The sequence below is a fragment of the Tachyglossus aculeatus genome (genome assembly GCF_015852505.1).
Source record: "Tachyglossus aculeatus isolate mTacAcu1 chromosome 12 unlocalized genomic scaffold, mTacAcu1.pri SUPER_6_unloc_2, whole genome shotgun sequence".
Classification (NCBI taxonomy): domain Eukaryota; kingdom Metazoa; phylum Chordata; class Mammalia; order Monotremata; family Tachyglossidae; genus Tachyglossus; species Tachyglossus aculeatus.
In genome coordinates, this window is record NW_024044829.1 from 6,052,071 (window position 1) to 6,070,109 (window position 18,039).

The window sequence follows — 18,039 nt, forward strand, 5'->3', positions numbered from 1 at the left end:
ATGGAGTCTTCCATGGAGAAAGATGGCCAGTTGCTGAGACCTCAAGTTCCAGGACCACCATGCCCGAATGGATCATACTGTCAGCCGTCTATAGGGGGTGGTGGCCGTGGAGATTGGCTATTTGTTTGTAGTGTTTGTAAAGCGATTATCATCAATCAATCAAGTGCTTAGTGTGTGCAGAGCCCTGTACTAAACTGTTGGGAGAATACAATAAAACAGAATTGGTGGATTCGTTCCCGTTATGTGCCGGACACTGTACTAGGCGCTAGGATAGATACGAGATGATCGGGTTGTACCCAATTCCTGTTCCACATGGGGCTCACAGTCTTAATCTCCATTACATAGATCAGGTAAATGAGGCCCAGAGAAGTGAAGTGACTTGACCAAGGTCACACAGCAGGTACGTGGAGGAGCAGGGATTAGAACCCAGATCCTCCTCCGACTCCCAACCCCGTGCTCTTTCCATTAGGCCCACACAGTGTATTAGCAGAACTGGGACCAGACCTAGATCAGTCCTTGATCGGGACTGAGATGGCATGAAAATGAGGTGGCCTTTAATAATCAGTCAGTCAGTCAGTTAATCGTATTAATAGAGTGTTTTCTATGTGCAGAGCAATATACTAAGTGCTTGGGAGAGTACAATATAACAATATAATGAACACATTCCATGATCACAGCAAGCTTATGGTCTCGAGGGTTAGGCAGACATTAATAGACATAAATGACAGATATGGATGTAAGTGCTGTGGGGCTGGGACTGGGGGATGAATAAAGGGAGCAAGACAGGATGACGGAGAAGGGAGTGGGAAAAGAAGATAGGAGAACTTTAACGAAAATAGAATTGTAAGAGAAGAAGCCCAATAGGCATGGTACCCAACTGGATGCTGGGATGCTTAGACAAAGGGGCACAGAAACTGCGAGGGTGGACAACGGGGTCACTCAAGGATCCTGGTCCCAGAGCAGAAGACAGAACAGCCAGAAACCAGACTGTCCAGTAAAAAAACCAGACCAGATGAATGGTCAATCAAGCACTTAGTACAGTATTCTGCACAGATAAGCACTCAATAAATGCAATTGAAAGAATGAATCAGTCAGTCAATTGTATTTACTGAACACTTACTGTGTGGAGAGCACTGCACTGAGCCCTTGAGAGAGTATACACAGCAGAGTTGGTAAACACGTTCCCTGCCCACAGTGAGCTTACAATCTAGCGGGGAAGACAGACCTTAATATAAATAATTAAATTATGGGTATGGACGTAAGTGCTATGGGGCTGAAGGAGGGGTGAATAAAGCGTGCAAATCCAAGTACCACAGTGACGTTGAAGAGAGTGGGAGAAGAGGAAATGGGAGCCTCCTGGAGGAGATTTTAATAAGGCTGTGAAGGAGGGGAGAGTGAGAGCTCAGAGGAGGATCGCATAACTACTCAGTTTGCAACAGTTTAGTTCGTTATCGGAATTTCTCTACGTTATAAATTCACTGTGAGCCCTGACTACGTCTGTTTATTTTTGTAAGCTCCCAAGAGCTTACTAGAGTGCTTTCCACACAGTAAGCACTAAACGAAGACAATTGAATGAATTTGTGACCATAGGCATTCTCATGGGTGAGGGAGGTAACATTAGTGATACAGTCTGAGCCCTATTAAACCTCGGGGATAACGTCAGCTCTGGGACTCCTGAGTCTTCCAGCAAACGAGTCTCTCAGGACGAGCCCGGGCTGGTCCTCCCGGAGAAACCTCCTCCCCCCGTCCCGCCCAGAACAGCGACTGCTGTCTCCGAGGAGCCCGGAACACTGGTTTTATGCTAGACTCTTTCTCATCATGGCCACAAACCTGCAGGAGGAGATGAGGAGGAGGAACTCAGTATCCCCAACCCTGGATCGGGCCGATGAGTCAAAGTCAATAGCTTAATCCATCCATCGTAGTTATTGAGCACTTATCGGTTGCAGAGCACTATACTAATACAACTGAGTTGATAGACAGGATCTATGCCCACACAGAGCTTACAACTGAGTGCAGAGCACTGTACTAAGTGCTTGAAGAATCCAGTACAACAGAGTGATGATGATGATGATGGTATTTGTTAAGCGCTTACTATGCGCCGAGCTCTGCTCTAAGCGCTGGGGTAGATGCAAGGTAATCAGGTTGTCCCACATGGGGCTCACAGTCTCAATCCCCATTTTACAGATGAGGGTACTGAGGCACAGAGATGTGAAGTGACTTGCCCAACGTTACACAGCTGATAAGCGATGGAGCCGGGATTAGAACCCACAAGCCCGGGCTCTTCCCATTAAGCCACGCTGCTTCTCTAGTGGGCAGACACAATGTCTACCCTCAAGAGGCTTAGAATCTAGTGTGAAAAAGAGAGATTCAAATGAATTACAGATAGGGAAAGTAGCAGAATATAAGGAAATGTACGTGCGTGAGAAGCAGCATGACCTAGTAGATAGATCACGGGCCTCAAAGCACCTGGGTCCTAATTCAAGCTCCACCACTTATATGCTTTTTGACCTTGAGCAAGTTACTTCACTTCTCTGGGCCTGTTACCTCATCTGTAAAATGGGGATTAAGACTGTGACCCTCATGTGGGACAGAGACTGTGTCCAACCTGATTAGCTTGTACCCCATCACTTAGTATAATGCCTGGCACCTAGTAACCCCTTAACAAATACCACCCATAAAAGGGTAGGTAGTGGAGCTGAGATTAGAACACAGGTCCCCTGCACCCCAAGCTTTCCACTAAGCCACGCTGCTTCCCAATCCCAGACCAGAATGGAAGATATAGAATGCTAAAACGTGTTGTGAAGAGGAGCCAGATAAAAAGCCAGGAATGCAGAGAAGGTGGAACCGGAAAGATGGGTGTGAGATGAGAGGCCAGGCATGGAATGTACGTGGAAAACCCGCCACTGTGGAAAAGACACTGACCGCCCGAAGGAGAGAGTTAGGAGTTAGGAGGCGTGGACTGAAAACATCTGGTTGAAACCAGTCAAGACCAAGCTGCCCAGATCCAAAGAGAAGGACAAAGGACAATGAAGCTGAGCCTAGACTAGCCTAGAAGCTCTCTGCTGGCAGGGAACGTGTCTTCCAATTGTGCTGTCTTCCAATTATGTTCTACTGTACTCCCCCGAAAGCTTAGTACAATGCTCTGCACGCAGTAAGTGCTCAATAAATACCACTGATTGATCGATTGCTTACTGGACTGCCTTTTGGTCTATAGCAGAATCTACCTACCTGTATCACATTCCCTCAGTTACTTTTGGTTGGGTTTAAGAGGAGCATAGCTGCAGAGCACACTCAAAATAAGGAAGGGAACTTATATTCATTTTTGTAACATGTATTTATATTAATGTTCATCTCCTCCACTAGACTGTAAACTCGCTTTCGGCAGGGAATCTTTCCACTAATTCAGTTCTATTGTACTCTCCCAGGAACTTAGTACAGTGCCCTGCGCACAGAAATCGCTCAAGAAACACAATTAATGTTGAAGAAATATTAGTTAATGTAGGTAATTCATCCATTTCTAGAATGTGAGCCCGGTGTGGGCAGGAATTGTCTCTCTTTGTGGCTGAATTGTACTCTCCAAGTGCTTAGTACAGTGCTCTGCATACAGTAAGCACTCAATGTATATGATTGATAATATCAGGATGCCATTATGACACACACCAAAAAGGTGTCTGCAGAAATGATCAATGAATCTATGGTATTTATTGACAACCATCTCCAATCAACAATTCCTGAATGACTGTCTCTAAGATTTTGATGGAGGATCCAAGTCAACTGAGTCTCAAGAGCTACCCAGAGGAGTGAAATGGTGTTCTACCACCTGCGTCCATGTCTCTTGCTGCATTTTTCAGCAAGGTTGAGTGGCATCAGTTCAACAGCACCAGGCCCACACAAAACCCTGTCTCATCCACTTGTGGTGGGGAAATGGATAATAATAATGATAACAATAATAATTAGGGTATTTGTTAAGCACTTACCTATATGCCCGACACTGTGCTAAGCGTTGGGGTGTATACAACTAAGTAGGGTTGGACACAGTTCCTGTCCCACTTGGGGCTCACAGTTTACACCTATTTTTCCCCATTTTACAGATGAGATAACAAAGGCACAGAAAGGTGAAGTGACTTGCCCAAGGTAGCACAGCAGGCAGGTGGCAGAGCCGAGATTAGAATCCTTGACCGCCTGACCCAGAACCGTGCACAGCTTTCCTGTCTCGGCCTTAATCTCGGAATCTGAATGACCTTCTGAAGATGTATTAAGTAATTTTCAGTGCCCAAATGTACTGATGATGACATAACAGCTTAATGAACTTAGGAAAAAAAACCGCACTTGTTTTGTCTTTTTCTCACAACTGTTTAATCCAGAGAAGGGTAGATACTAGACCCGAGTAAGGAGTATTCTAGAACTGGGGCCCGGAGTTCTAGGCTCAGTTAGTCAGAACTACCTGGCAGTCATTTAAAGGGACCTAGTTCATTAACCACATAGAAGAGGAACGGTTACCCAATATCAGTTCATGAGTCCCCATTGTTAATAAGGTTAGACACAGTCCCTGTCCCACATGGGGCTAAAAGTCCAAGTTAGATTCTGCCATCATTCTCCATTGTTCTTCTTCTTTCTCCATTATTTTCCATCATCATCTACCAACCTCTATCATCTATCATAATCTGTTATCCTCTGGCATCCTCCATTATTCTCTACTTTCTTCTGTCACCCTCCATTTTTCTCCACCGTTCTCTGTCATCCCCCATTATTCTTCATCATCCTCTGTCATCTTCTATTATTCTTCATCGTCTTCCATCAACCTCCATCATCTATCATCATCTGTTATCTTGTGATCCTCCATTATTCGCCATCATCGTCTGACGTCCTCCATCCTTCTCCTTCACCTCCAATATCCATCGTCCTCTGACATCCATCATCCCCTATCCTCCACCATCCTTCATCATCAGTTTTTCAGTGTTTCAGCCACTTCTCTCATGAGTTACTGTTCAAGTGGCAAGTGGCCCCAAATGTTTGAATAAGGTATTCTGAAAAGCAATATACTAATTAGCAGATCTTGGATATCTTTTTTCTTCCCCCCCTCAGCAGGTAACATGGAAGGCTCCGGAAGAAGAACAATTACACCTCAGTGACCGGATTCCTCCTCTTGGGGTTCTCGGAGGTCTGAGAGCTGCAGCTGGTCCACGCTGAGCTGTTCCACCTGGTCTACCTGGAGGTCCTCACCGGAAATTTCTTCGTCATCACCTTAACCACCCTCGACCGGCGCCTCCACACCCCCATGTACTTCTTCCTCAGGAACCTGTCCATCCTCGACCTCTGCAGCACCTCCGTCACCATCCCCAAGTCCATCTCAACTCTATGTCCCAAAACAGATCCATATTCTTCCTGGGCTGTGTCTCCCAGGTTTTGCTAGTGATTCTGTTTGCTGCTTCAGAGATGTTTGTCCTCACGGTGATGTCCTACGACCACTACATACCCATCTGCCACCCCCTGTGCTACAAGGTCAGCATGGGGAGAGGGGCCTGTGTAAAGATGGTGGTCACCTCATGGCTCAATGGGGGGATGCTTGGAGTTCTGTTCTCCACCGGTGTATCCTTTCTGCCTTTCCGTGAATCCCATGAGGCCCAGCAGTTTTTCTGTGACATCCACTCCTTACTGAAGATCTCTTATTCTGAGAAACATACTGCCGAAGACATAAGCATTGCCATGGGGGCCTCCTCCGGTTTCTTATTCTATGGATTCGTAGTCATTTCTTACATCCACATTTTCCTGGCTGTGCTAAGAATGCCGTCATCAGATGGGCTGTCCAAAGCCTCTTCCACCTTTCTGCCCCACCTGGTCGTTTTCACTCTTTTTATCACTACAGGCGCCTTTGCCTACCTAACATCTCCCTCGGTCTTCCATTCGACGCTGGACCTGCTGGTGTTGGCATTCTACACGGTGGTGCCCCACACCCTGAACCCCCTCATCTACAGCTTGAGAAACCGGGACATGAAGGTCACCCTGGGGAGGGTCCTAGTGTCCCATAAACGGTTCATTATAATGCCATTCTAATATGCAGAGCATTGTTCCTACCCCACCACTTAACACTAACTGCATAGCAGTTTTACCAGGCACTGCTGATCCCCTTCGCCTCTCAATCAGTGAATCAGCAAGTCAATCGCATTCACTGAGCAACTACTAAGGGGGAAATCACTCCGTTTAGCACTACAACAAAACCAGAACAACGTTCTAGTCGATCAATCCATTAATCTATGGTATTTTCTGAGGACCTATTGAGAAGCAATGTTTGGAACATATTGAGTAGAACTGGACAACTGTCCAGAAAATCAATGTCCAGCTTCTCAAACCAGGGCAGGAATCATTTATTGATGGAGAAAACATATGAAAGAGAGAGTGGATGAAATGCTGGAAATTTCATAGAAGAGACGTTTTGGAGCATTGGCTTAGATCCATTATCCTTGGAGGAGTGAAAGAGCAAGTGAGGCCAGCCCTATTGAACTAGTAGTTGTAGTAGTAGTAATAACAGTAGTATTCATAGTAGAAAATAGTAGCAGTAGTGAAAGTAATAGTCATAGTAGTAGCAGTAATAATCATAGTAATAATAATAAGAATTGTAGTATTTGTTAAGCGTTTACTATGTGCCAGACACTCTACTAAATGCTGGGGTAGATACAAACAAATCAGATTCGACATAATCCCTGTCCCACATCAGGCTCCCAGACTTAATACCCATTTTACGGACAAGGTAACTGAGGCACAGAGAATTGAAGTGACTTACCCAAGATCACACAGCAGACTAGTGTGTAGAATTCAAACCCAGGTTGTTTCTGACTCCCAGGCCCATGCTCTGCATACTAGGCCATGCTGTTTCTCTTCGGAATTAGTAGTAATAGTAGTAGTAATAGTAATAGTAGTAGCGATAGTAGTAGTAGTACCAGTAATGGTGGTAGTAGTATAGTAGTAGTGGTACTAGCACTACTAGTGTCAGTAACCCCTCCTTCCTCGCCCCCTCCTCCCCCTCTCCATTCTCCCCGCCTTACCTCCTTCCCCTCACCACTGCACCTGTATATATGTATATATGTTTGTACATATTTATTACTCTATTTATTTATTTATTTATTTTACTTGTACATGTTTATTCTATTTATTTTATTTTGTTAATATATTTTGTTTTGTTGTCTGTGTCCACCTCCTAGACTGTGAGCCTGCTGTTGGGTAGGGACCGTCTCTGTATGTTGCCAGCTTGTACTTCCCAAGCGCTTAGTACAGTGCTCTGCACATAATAAGCACTCAATAAATACGATTGAATGAATAAATGAATGAATAGGAAAGTAATAGTTGTAGTAATGGTAGTAGTAGTAATAGTACTACTGTTACTAAGTAACAGTAATAGTAGCAGTAGGAGTAGTTTAGTAATTGCAGTAGTAGTAGTAATAACAGTAGTTGTATAGTAATAGTAGTAATAAAGTTTCCCTTGAGTTCCCTTTGAGTGCAAAACACTGTGGTTAGGAAAGTAAAACAGAAGGAGGAGACAAAGTCGCTGCCTACAAGAAGCGCTAGCAGTTGATAGATACTGATAGTGGAATCAGAATAAATAATTGACAACACATTCATGAATCAAATGAATGATATCAATCTAATTGATTTGATTCATTAAATTCTACACTCCTTGATGACAGGACAGTACAGTTTGTATTCTCCTGGTACTCTGTTAGCACAAAGTACTCAATAGGCACTCAGTATGTCCTCAATAAATGCCACTGGATAAAAAATTTGAATATGCAAGTATCCATAAGAGCTAAGACAGAGAGGGAAAAAAGATCTCGAATGCTTGAATAATCAACATTTGTTGAAATTGAAACCAATCTTCCCTATTTCAAACTGACATTACTGGTCACATGTCAGTCAGCCAATCGTATTAACTGAGCACTTACTACGTGTAAAACACTGTACTAAGCACTTGGGAGGGTACAATATAACAATACAACAGGCACATTCCTTGCCCACAAAAAGCTTACAGTCTAGAGGGTGATACCAACATTAATATAAATGAATAAATTACAGATATGTACAGAACTGCTGTGGGGCTAGGTTGGGGGGGTGAATAAAGGGAACAAGTCAGGATGATGCAGAAGGGAGTTGAAGAAAAGGAAAAGAAGGCTTAGTCATGGAAGTCTACTTGGAGGAGATGTGACTTCAATAAGGCACTGAAAGTGGGGAGAGTAGTTGTCTGATACGAGGAGGGAAAGGCATTCCAGGCCACAGGCAGGACGCGGGCAAGAAGTCAGCAGTGAGAAAAATGAGTTTGAGTTACAGTGAGAAGGTTGGCATTAGAGGAGCAAAATGTGTGGGCTGGGTTATAGTATGAGAGCAGAGAAGTGATACAGGAAGGGTCAAATTGAGTGAGTGCTTTAAAGCCAATGGTGGGGAGTTTCTGTTTGATGCGAATGTGGATGGGCAATTTTTGGAGGTTCTTGAGGGGAGGGTAAACATGGCTTGAACGGGTTTTTTTAAAAACCTGTTGTCAGTAGGAAGATGCTTCCACAGAGAAGAAGAGTGGCCTAGTGAATGGAGCACGGCCCTGGATGTCAGAAGGACCTGAATTCTATATCCAGCTCCACCACTTGCCTGTTGTGTGACCTTGGGCGAGTGACTTAAATTTTTTGGGCTTCAGTTTCCTCAACATCAAAATGGGGATTCAGTAACTGTTCTCCCTCCTACCTACAGACTGTGAGTGTCATGTGCAACAGGGACCGTATCCAGCCTGATCGATTTGTAAATACGCCAGTGTTGAAGACAGAGGGCACTCATTAAACGTCATTACTACTACCAGACTGTAAGCTCAGGGTGGGAAGAGAATGAATCTGTGCAGTCTGTTGTATTGTACTCCCCCAAACACTTGGTAAAGGGCTTGGTACCCAGTGGGCACTTAATTAATGCAATTACTCATTGTGGGCAGGGAATGTGTCTATTGTTATATTGTGCTCTCCCAAGCAATTAGTACAGTGCTTCGCATACAGTAAATGATCAATAAATCAATCAATCAATCGTATTTATTGAGCGCTTACTGTGTGCAGAGCACTGTACTATGCACTTGGGAAGTACAAGTTGGCAACATATAGAGACAGTCCCTACCCAACAGTGGGCTCACAGTCTAAAAGAACAAATGCAATTGAATGAATGAATACACAAATACTCTGGCTACTGTTACTACTGTTGCTGCAATAATAACTACTATTTGACCCCAACCTTTATGTCATCGTACACATACACAGGCAAAATTCACAATCAAACAGCTCAGGTATGTTTTACATGTACAGTTGGGACTACAATGAAAATAGCAGAGAAAGCCATGCCTCTAAGATGCTTTGTTAAGTGGTGGTACCTTCCCCAGTGAACCTGTAATCAAAAATCTATCCCAGGCCTGTTTTCGTTTTAGGAGCCTCTCTCTACAGCCCTCAGTTAATACCATTTTTTTTTATTTCCATGGAGACAAAATCACCAGACTCCCTGAGGATGCTCACTGGCATCCTCAGCTGTGTCCTTCCTATCCGGACGTCCATAAGTCCCTGTCCCCCAGGATAGGAGGAAAGAATAAAGTCTCTTTATCAGAAGCCCTTTCCTCACTGCCCTGAACCCAGACATTCTAAGTAAGGGACCAACAGATCTGTCATCAGTCTCACCTTTTTCTTGTCCTTCAAATCCCCTTGAGCACCAGGCGGGCTGAGCCTGAGGGCTATGTGGAGGTGAGCATTCTTGAGCTGAAGAGGAAAGGAGGCCAACCCAGACCAGTGCAGCCCGGACGACCCCGACACTGCATGTCTCCAGGTGAGTGCAGAACATGAATTAATGAATAGCCATTTCCAGAGTCCCCTTGCCCCTCACTTCCATACAGAGACCCTTCTCTGCCCAGCTCTCGAACTCAGAACAGAGAGTGCTGGGTCAAACCAAGGGAATGGTTTGAGCATCCATCAATCAAGCAAACGTCCACTGTCCCAGAGTGTTGTTGGGTGATTTGAGTGGGGCTGGGAACCCCCACCTGCACCTGCCTGTAACTGTTTCTGGAAGAACCCCAGTTAGCCCGTTCCAGGATGAATTTCAATCCCTAAATCAGAACCCAAGGAGTGTCCTTATCCTGCTCTATCTTCTCCGGGGCTCTATCCTGGATGTCACGAAGCAGCATAGCCTAGGGAAAGAGAATGGGCCTGGGAGTCAGAAAACCTGGTTTCTGATCTCATCCCTGCCACTTATCTGCCGAGTGACCTTAGAAGTAACCTAATTTCTCAGTACCTCGGATTCCTCACCCGCAATATGGGGATTGAATCCTCCTCTGTCTGATTCAGACTGTGAGCTTCTAGTGGGAGAGACTGTATCTAACTTGATTATCTTATATCTAACCCAGTGTTTAGTACAGTGCCTGGCACATAGTAAACACGCAACAAATACCATTGCAAACTAAACAATTTGGGTACTTGGACCGGGGCTGGAGTTGGTACTGGATGCCTGTCTACTTGTTTTGTTTGGTTTTGTTGTCTGTCTCCCCTTTCTAGACTGTGAGCCCGTTGTTGGGTAGGTGTTGTAGGTATCTGTTGCTGAATTGTACTTTCCAAGCGCTTAGTACGGTGCTCTGCACATAGTAGGCGCTCAATAAATACTATTGAATGAATGAATGATGAATGCTACCTGGAGAGGCCTTGCTGCTAAGGTCAAAAGTCTATGACGGGGAGGTTCTGCTCAGAAAGATGGGAGGTGGTGTGAGTGAGAGGTTGGTGAGGAGCAGAGGCTGTATTGGCATGGCCTTGGAGATGCAAACTCTTCAGACAGTGGGGGTGAATAATAATCGTAATTGTGATATTTGTTAGGTGCTTCCTATGTGCCAGGCACTGCATTAAGCACTGGGGTAGATTCAGAATAGTCAGGTTCCATATGTGACACCCAGTCAGAGTAAGAGGGAGAAGGCAGCATGGATTAATGGACAGAGTGCGGGTCTAGGAGACAGAGGACGTGGATTTTAATACCGGAACTGCCCCTTGTCTGTTGTGTGACCTTGGGCAAGACACTTTACTTCTCTGTGCCTCAGTTGCTTCAAATGAAAAATTGGAGATTAAAATTGTGAGCACCACGTGGAACACCCTGCTTACTCTGTAACTACTCCAGTGCTTAGAACAGTGCTTGGCACATAGTAAGCAGTTAACAAATGCCATCATTATTTTATTATTATTAAAAGTTATTGAATCTCCATTTTGTATGTGAGGGAACTGTAGCACACAGAAGTAAAGGAACGTGCCAAAGTTCACGCAACAGACCAGTGGCAGAGCTGAGATTTGAAATTGGGTCCTCTGAATCTGAAGAGATCCTGCCTCCCCTCCCCATTCATTCAATCGTATTTTTTGAGAGCTTACTGTGTGCACAGCACTGTACTAAGCGCTTGGGAAGTACAAGTTGGAAACATATAATAATAATGATAGTAATAATAATAATGGCATTTATTAAGCACATAATATGTTCAAAGCACTGTTCTAAGCGCTGGTGAGGTTACAAGGTGATCAGGTTGTCCCCGTGGGACACAGTCCCACGTGGGGCTCACAGTCTTAATCCCCATTTTACAGATGAGGGAACTGAGGCCCAGAGAAGTTAAGTAACTTGCCCAAAGTCACACAGCTGACAATTGGCAGAGCCGTGGTTTGAACTCCTGACCCCTGACGCCAAGGTCCGTGCTCTTTCCACTGAGCCACGCTGTTTCTCTATAGAGATGGTCCCTACCCAGCAACGTGCTCACAGTCTAGAAGCGGGAGGTAGACAACAAAACAAAACATGTCGACAGGTGTCAAGTCATCAGAATAAATAGAAGTAAAGCTAGATGCACATCATTAACAAAATAAATAGAATAATAAATATGTACAAGTGAAATAAAGTGATAAATCTGTATAAACATATATACAGGTGCTGTGTGGAGGGGAAGGAGGTAGGGCTGGGGGTTGGGGAGGAGGAGAGGAAAAGGAAGGCTCAATCTGGGAAGGCCTCCCGGAGGAGCTGAGTTCTCAGTAGGGCTTTAAAGGGGGGAAGAGAGCCAGCTTGGCGGATGTGCAGAGGGAGAGCATTCCAGGCCAGGGAGAGGACGTGGGTCAGGGGTCGATGGCGGGACAGGCGAGAACGAGGCACAGTGAGGAGGTTAGAGGCAGAGAAGCTGAGGGTGCGGGCTGGGCTGTAGAAGGAGAGAAGGGAGGTGAGGTAGGAGGGGGCGAGGTGATGGAGAGCCTTGAAGCCGAGAGTGAGGAGTTTCTGCTTGATGCGTATATTGACTGGTAGCCACTGGAGATTTTTGAGGAGGGGAGTAACATGCCCAGAGCGTTTCTGCACAAAGATGATTCGGGCAGAAGCGTGAAGTATAGACTGAAGTGGGGAGAGGCAGGAGGATGGGGGATCAGAGGGGAGGGGAGTTTGATGCAGTAATCCAGTCGTGATAGGATGCGAGATTGAACCAGCAAGGTAGCAGTTTGGATGGAGAGGAAAGGGAGGATATTGGCGATGTTGCGGAGGTGAGACCGGCAGGTTTTGGTGACGGATTGTATGTGAGGGCTGAACGAGAGAGCAGAGTCCACGATGACACAAAGATTGAAGGCTTGTGAGACGGGAAGGATGGTAGTGCCGTCTACAGTGACGGGAAAGTCAGGGAAAGGGCAGGGTTTGGGAGGGAACATAAGGAGTTCAGTCTTGGACCTATTGGGAAAACCCATTGAGACATTCACCCGTTTGGAGCCTGAGGTCTTGGGTCTAAGAGAGCTATATTCCACTATTCCAGAAAGGTCACAAGGTCCCAGATCAGAATGCAAAAGTTAAAAATAAAAAAATAAGATGTGCAGCTCTTTCTAGTGGTAAGAACCAGGAGCTGGAGATAGAGGTCATGAAGTCAGAATGTTGGAATTTACTGTCATAAATCATCTTTCTCAGACTTCTAACCCTTGGCTAAAATCTAGAGTGTGGTGGCCGCCTTCAGTGGCAGTGGAAAGCATGGTCAGATCTAGCCTGTAAGTTCTAGACTGGAAGCTTCCTCCCTAGTCTGTAAGGTCCTTGTAAGCAGGGAATGTGTGAACCACCACTGTTATATTGTACTCTTCCAAACGCCTAGCACAGTTCTCTGTACATAGTAAGCAATAAATACCAACGATGAAGATGAGCATTATTTCATCCGTCAGAGACGTAGCATGGCTTAGGGGAAAGAGATTGGGCTTGTGAGTCAGAGGTCGTGGGGTTCTAATACTGCCTCTGCCATTTGTCAGCTGTGCGACTTTGGGCAAGTTACTTAACTTCTCCGTGCCTCAGTTACCGCATATGTAAAATGGGGATTATGACTGTGAGCCCACTGTGAGACAAGCTGATTACCCTGTATCTCCCCCACGGTTTAGAACAATATTGGCACATAGTAAGCGCTTAACAAATACCATTATCATCCTTATTATCATTACCTTTCACTTTTCATGGTAGAAATCAATCAATCTACCAGTGTTATTAATTGAGCATTTACTACATATGTAAATTATTGCTAGAAGTAAACATTTACTACTACCAGTCCTAAGTGTGCAGGATAGTACGATAGAACAGAGTTAGTAATAATCATAATAAAAATAATAATTTTTTGACTGTGAGCCCACTGTTGGGTAGGGACTGTCTCTATATGTTGCCAATTTGTACTTCCCAAGCGCTTAGTACAGTGCTCTGCACATAGTAAGCGCTCAATAAATACGATTGATGATGATGATGATGATGATAATACTAATGGTATTTTTTAAGTGCTTAGTATGTGCCAAACACTTTTCTAGGCATTGGGGTAGATCCACGGTAAGCATGTTGCCCCATGTGGAGCTCAAGGTCTTAATCCCCACTTTATAGATGAGGTCACTGAGGCACAGAGAATTTAAGTGGCTTGCCTAACTAAGGTCACCCAGCAGGCAGGTTGCAGAGCCGGGTAGATAAGTTCCCTTCCCACATCAGGTTTATAGTCAAGAGGGGGAGAGAGACATATTAATATGAATAAATAATTTATGTATATATCTCCTCACTCCCCACTCTTCAGAACTCTTCAATGAACTCCCATTCATCTCTTTCCCTCGTATCTATCCACACCATCTTCATCTCTTTCCCTCTTAGCTATCCACACTCATCTCCCACTAAAAGCCCAAGCTTGCATTATTTGTGCGTAATCAGCTCACTGGTCCTCATTCCTTAATAATAATAATGATAACAATAGTGATATTCATTAAGTACTTATTATGTGCCAAGAATTGTTGTAAATGTTGGGGGAGAAACGAGATAATCGGGTTGGACACAGTCCCTGTCCCACATAATAATAATAATAATAAACAGTCTTAAACCCCATTTTACAGTTGAAGAAACTGAGGCACAGAGATGTGAAGTGACTTCCTCGAGGTCACACAGCAGACAAGTAGTGGTCCTTCTGACCACAGGCCCGTGCTATATTCACTACACAACCCTGTTTCTTCTTTCATACTTTTATCCCCAAGTTCACACATGTCCCTCATAACTCTTCCCATTTCAAAGCTGCCAGAGTTCAGCTCTTTCGTCTTCAAAAACCCTGTGGAAAAACCACCTCCTCCAGGAAGATTTTTAATGGTACTTTGTAAACACTTACTATGTCCCAGGAAGTATACTAAGTCCCGGGGCAGAGAATACAAGATGATCAGGTTGGACAGAGTACATGTCCCACATGGAGCTCACAGTCTAAATTGGAAGGACAGCAGAAAAGTGGTGAACTTAGGATTCATTCATTCATTCAGTCATATTTACTGAGAGCGTACTGAATGCAGAACACTGTACAAAGTGCTTGGGAGAGTGCACTACAACAATAAACAGACACATTCCCTGCCCACAACGAGCTTACAGTCTAGAACAGGGGAGATAGACATCAATACAAATAAATAATTATAGATATGTACGCAATTACTGTGTGGCTGGGAGTGGGGAAGAACAAAGGGAGCAACTCAGGGTGATGCAGAAGAGAGTGGACAAAAGGGATACAGGGTGCTTAGTCTGGGAAGGACTCTTGGAGGAGATGTGCCTTCAATAAGTCTTTGTAGGTGAGGCCGGTAATTGTCCGTTTTGAGGAGGGGGGAATTTCCAGGCCAGAGACAGGACATGGGGAGAGGTCGGTGGTCAGACAGGCGAGACCCCAGCACAGTGGGAAGGTTGGCACTAGAGGAGCAAAGTGTGCGGACTGGGTTGTAGAAGGAGAGTAACGAGGTGAGATAAGAGGGGTATGGTGATGGAATGCTTTAAAGCAAATAGTGAGATTTTTTTTGGATGCAGAGTTGGATGGGCAACAGCTGGAGTTTCTTGAGGAATGGGGTGGCATGTCCTGAAGGTTTTTGTAGAAAAGAGATCCGGGCAGCAGAGTGAAGTATGGATTGGAGTGGGAAGAGAAAAGAGGTTGGGAGGACAGTACGGGGGCTGATGGAGTAATACAGGCAGGATAGGATGAGTGATTGCATTAACGTGGTAACAGTTTGGATGGAGATGAAAGGGCAGATTTTTGTAATGTTGTGAAGGTGGGACCAACAGGTTGAATGAAAAAGAGGATTCAAGGATAATTCCAAGGCTATGGACTTGTGAGACAGAAAGGACGGTGTTGCTATCTACACTGATGGGAAAGTCAAGGGGAGGACAAGGTTTGGGTGGGAACATAAGGAGTTCTGTTTTAGACATGTTAAGCTTGAGGTGGTGGGAGGACATCCAAGTAGAAATACCTTGAAGGCAAAAGGAAATGTGAGACTGAAGAAAGAAAGAGAGAAACCAGGATTGGAGATATAGATTTGGGTATCATCTGCATAGAGGAGGTAGTTGAAGCCATAGGAGTGAATGAGTTTTCCAGGGGAGTAAATGGAGACTAGATGGGGATTAGAACCCAGGTCCTCTGACAGCCAAGCCTGGGTTCTTTCCACTAGGCCACGCTACTTCTCTTGACCAAAATCCTTTCATAAGCACCTGGAACGTCCTCCCTCCTCCCTCCTCAAATCCATTAAACAATCACACTTCCCCACTTCAAACCCCTTCTGAAGGCTCACCTCATCCGAGAAGCCTTCGCAGACTAAGCCCCCCTTTCCTCAGCTCTCTGTCCCCTCCGCAATGCTTGGACTTGCTCCCAATGCTCTTACCCCCCTTCTCCCAGCTCCACATCACTTGGGTATATATGCAGCTATCTATAATTCTATTTATTTGTATTGATGCCTGTTTATTTGTGTTGATGTCTGTCTCCCCCTTCTAGAATGCAAGCCCGGTGTAGGCAGGGATTGTCTCTATTGCTGAATTGTACAGTCCAAATGCTTAGTACAGTGCTTTGCAGATTGTAAGCGCTCAATACATACGATCCAATGAATGAATGAATGAGAAGTTGTGGAATAGTATGTTTTCAAATTGGGCATCCAGCTGGGATTCTAAATGAATTCCAATTAACCACTTTCTCATTTCCTGTCCGCACTGTTCCCAGGAAATCCAAGTAGAAAATGGCCAACGTCTCCATTGTGATGGGATTTCTCCTTCTGGGGTTCTCAGAGGTCCGGGAGCTGCAGCTGATCCACGTCGTGCTGCTCTTCCTGGTCTATCTGGTGGCCTTGACGGGGAATCTCCTTATCGTCACCATCACTGTCCTCGACCAGCGCCTACACACACCCATGTACGTTTTCCTCAAGCACCTGTCCCTCTTAGATATCTGCTACATCACCGCCACCGTCCCGACGTCCATCCTCAACTCCTTGACCAACAGCAGATCCATCTCCTTCCTGGGGTGTACTACACAGGTCTTTTTAATGTATCTTTTTGGTAGTTCAGAAGTTTTCATCCTTACAGCAATGTCGTATGACCGCTACGCAGCCATCTGCTGCCCCTTGCGCTATGGCATCATCATGGACCAAAAGGCTTGTGGGAAGATGGTCGCCGCCTCCTGGCTTAGCGGGAGTCTTTACTCCCTGATGCACACTGCCGCCATTTTTCTCTCCCACTTCTGTGGTCCTCGCATCATCCATCAGTTCTTCTGTGACGTCCCCCAGTTGCTCAAACTCATGTGCCCTGGAGAGGCCCGATCAGAGGTCTGCGTTCTTGTCCTCAGTGCTATTTTGTGTTTTGGCTGCTTTGTATCCATCCTCGTGTCTTATGTCCGCATCTTTTTGGCGGTGCTGAAGATGCCGGCCACGGAGAGCCGGACCAAAGCCTTCTCCACCTGTCTGCCTCACCTCACCGTAGTCTTTCTGTATCTTTTCACGAGTGCATTTGCCCAACTGAAGCCACGCTCATCCTCCCCATTGACGCTGGACCTGCTGGTGTCTGTGTTCTACACTGTGCTGCCCCCCACCCTGAACCCCCTCATCTACAGCTTGAGGAACCGGGACATGAAGGCTGCCCTGGGGAAGATCTTCTCTGTCCACTTCATTTCTGGGGTGAACTGATTCTCTCTCTTTGCTGTGGATATGTACATAGAGCTCTCCTTCAGGGAGGGCTTGGCCAAAATGCTCCTCAGTACAGAGTTTTCTCTTTCAATCCTCGCTTCACTGTCGTCCCCTCCCTCCATTCCCTCTCTGGCATTCCTAATCCTCTAGACAGTCAGCGCTCAATAAATGTCATTGACTAACTGATTGAATGATTAATAAATTTACTGATAAGGGAAGTACAGTGCAGCGGAATTGTTAGACAGGTTCCCTGCCCACAGGAAGCTGACAGTAGAGAGAGTAAAACTTGTTATGGACTGGGAACATACCTGTTAATTCTGTACTGTATTGTACTCTCCCAAGCACTTAGGACAGTGCTCTCCACATAGCCAGCACTCAATAAATACCATTAAAAAAGATGGTCTGAGAGAAGAATCTTCTTGGACATTTAGCCAGAGGGTCAGGCTAAGCCAAAATCCTGAAAATGATAGTAGTAGTAATAACATTTATTAAGCACTTATTCTGTTCCGGGCACTGTAAGCATAAGAAGAGAATAAACAGATGGGAATTAGACATGGTTCCCTCCCCAGGGGCTTCTCAC

At 45.3% G+C, this 18,039-nt stretch overlaps 1 protein-coding gene across 1 annotated transcript; it reads left to right on the forward strand.

Annotated features, from left to right (window-relative positions):
• The first annotated feature begins 16,520 nt into the window (after positions 1–16,520).
• LOC119921255 (olfactory receptor 14J1-like) lies at positions 16,521–17,459 on the forward strand. Its single transcript, XM_038741577.1, has one exon. The coding sequence runs from the start codon at positions 16,521–16,523 to the stop codon at positions 17,457–17,459; it is 939 nt and encodes a 312-aa protein (XP_038597505.1).
• The last annotated feature ends 580 nt before the right edge of the window (positions 17,460–18,039 follow it).

Bases quoted from the DNA above. Each gene is read 5' to 3' on its own strand.
- LOC119921255 (XM_038741577.1), top strand. From the start codon at position 16,521: ATGGCCAACGTCTCCATTGTGATGGGATTTCTCCTTCTGGGGTTCTCA.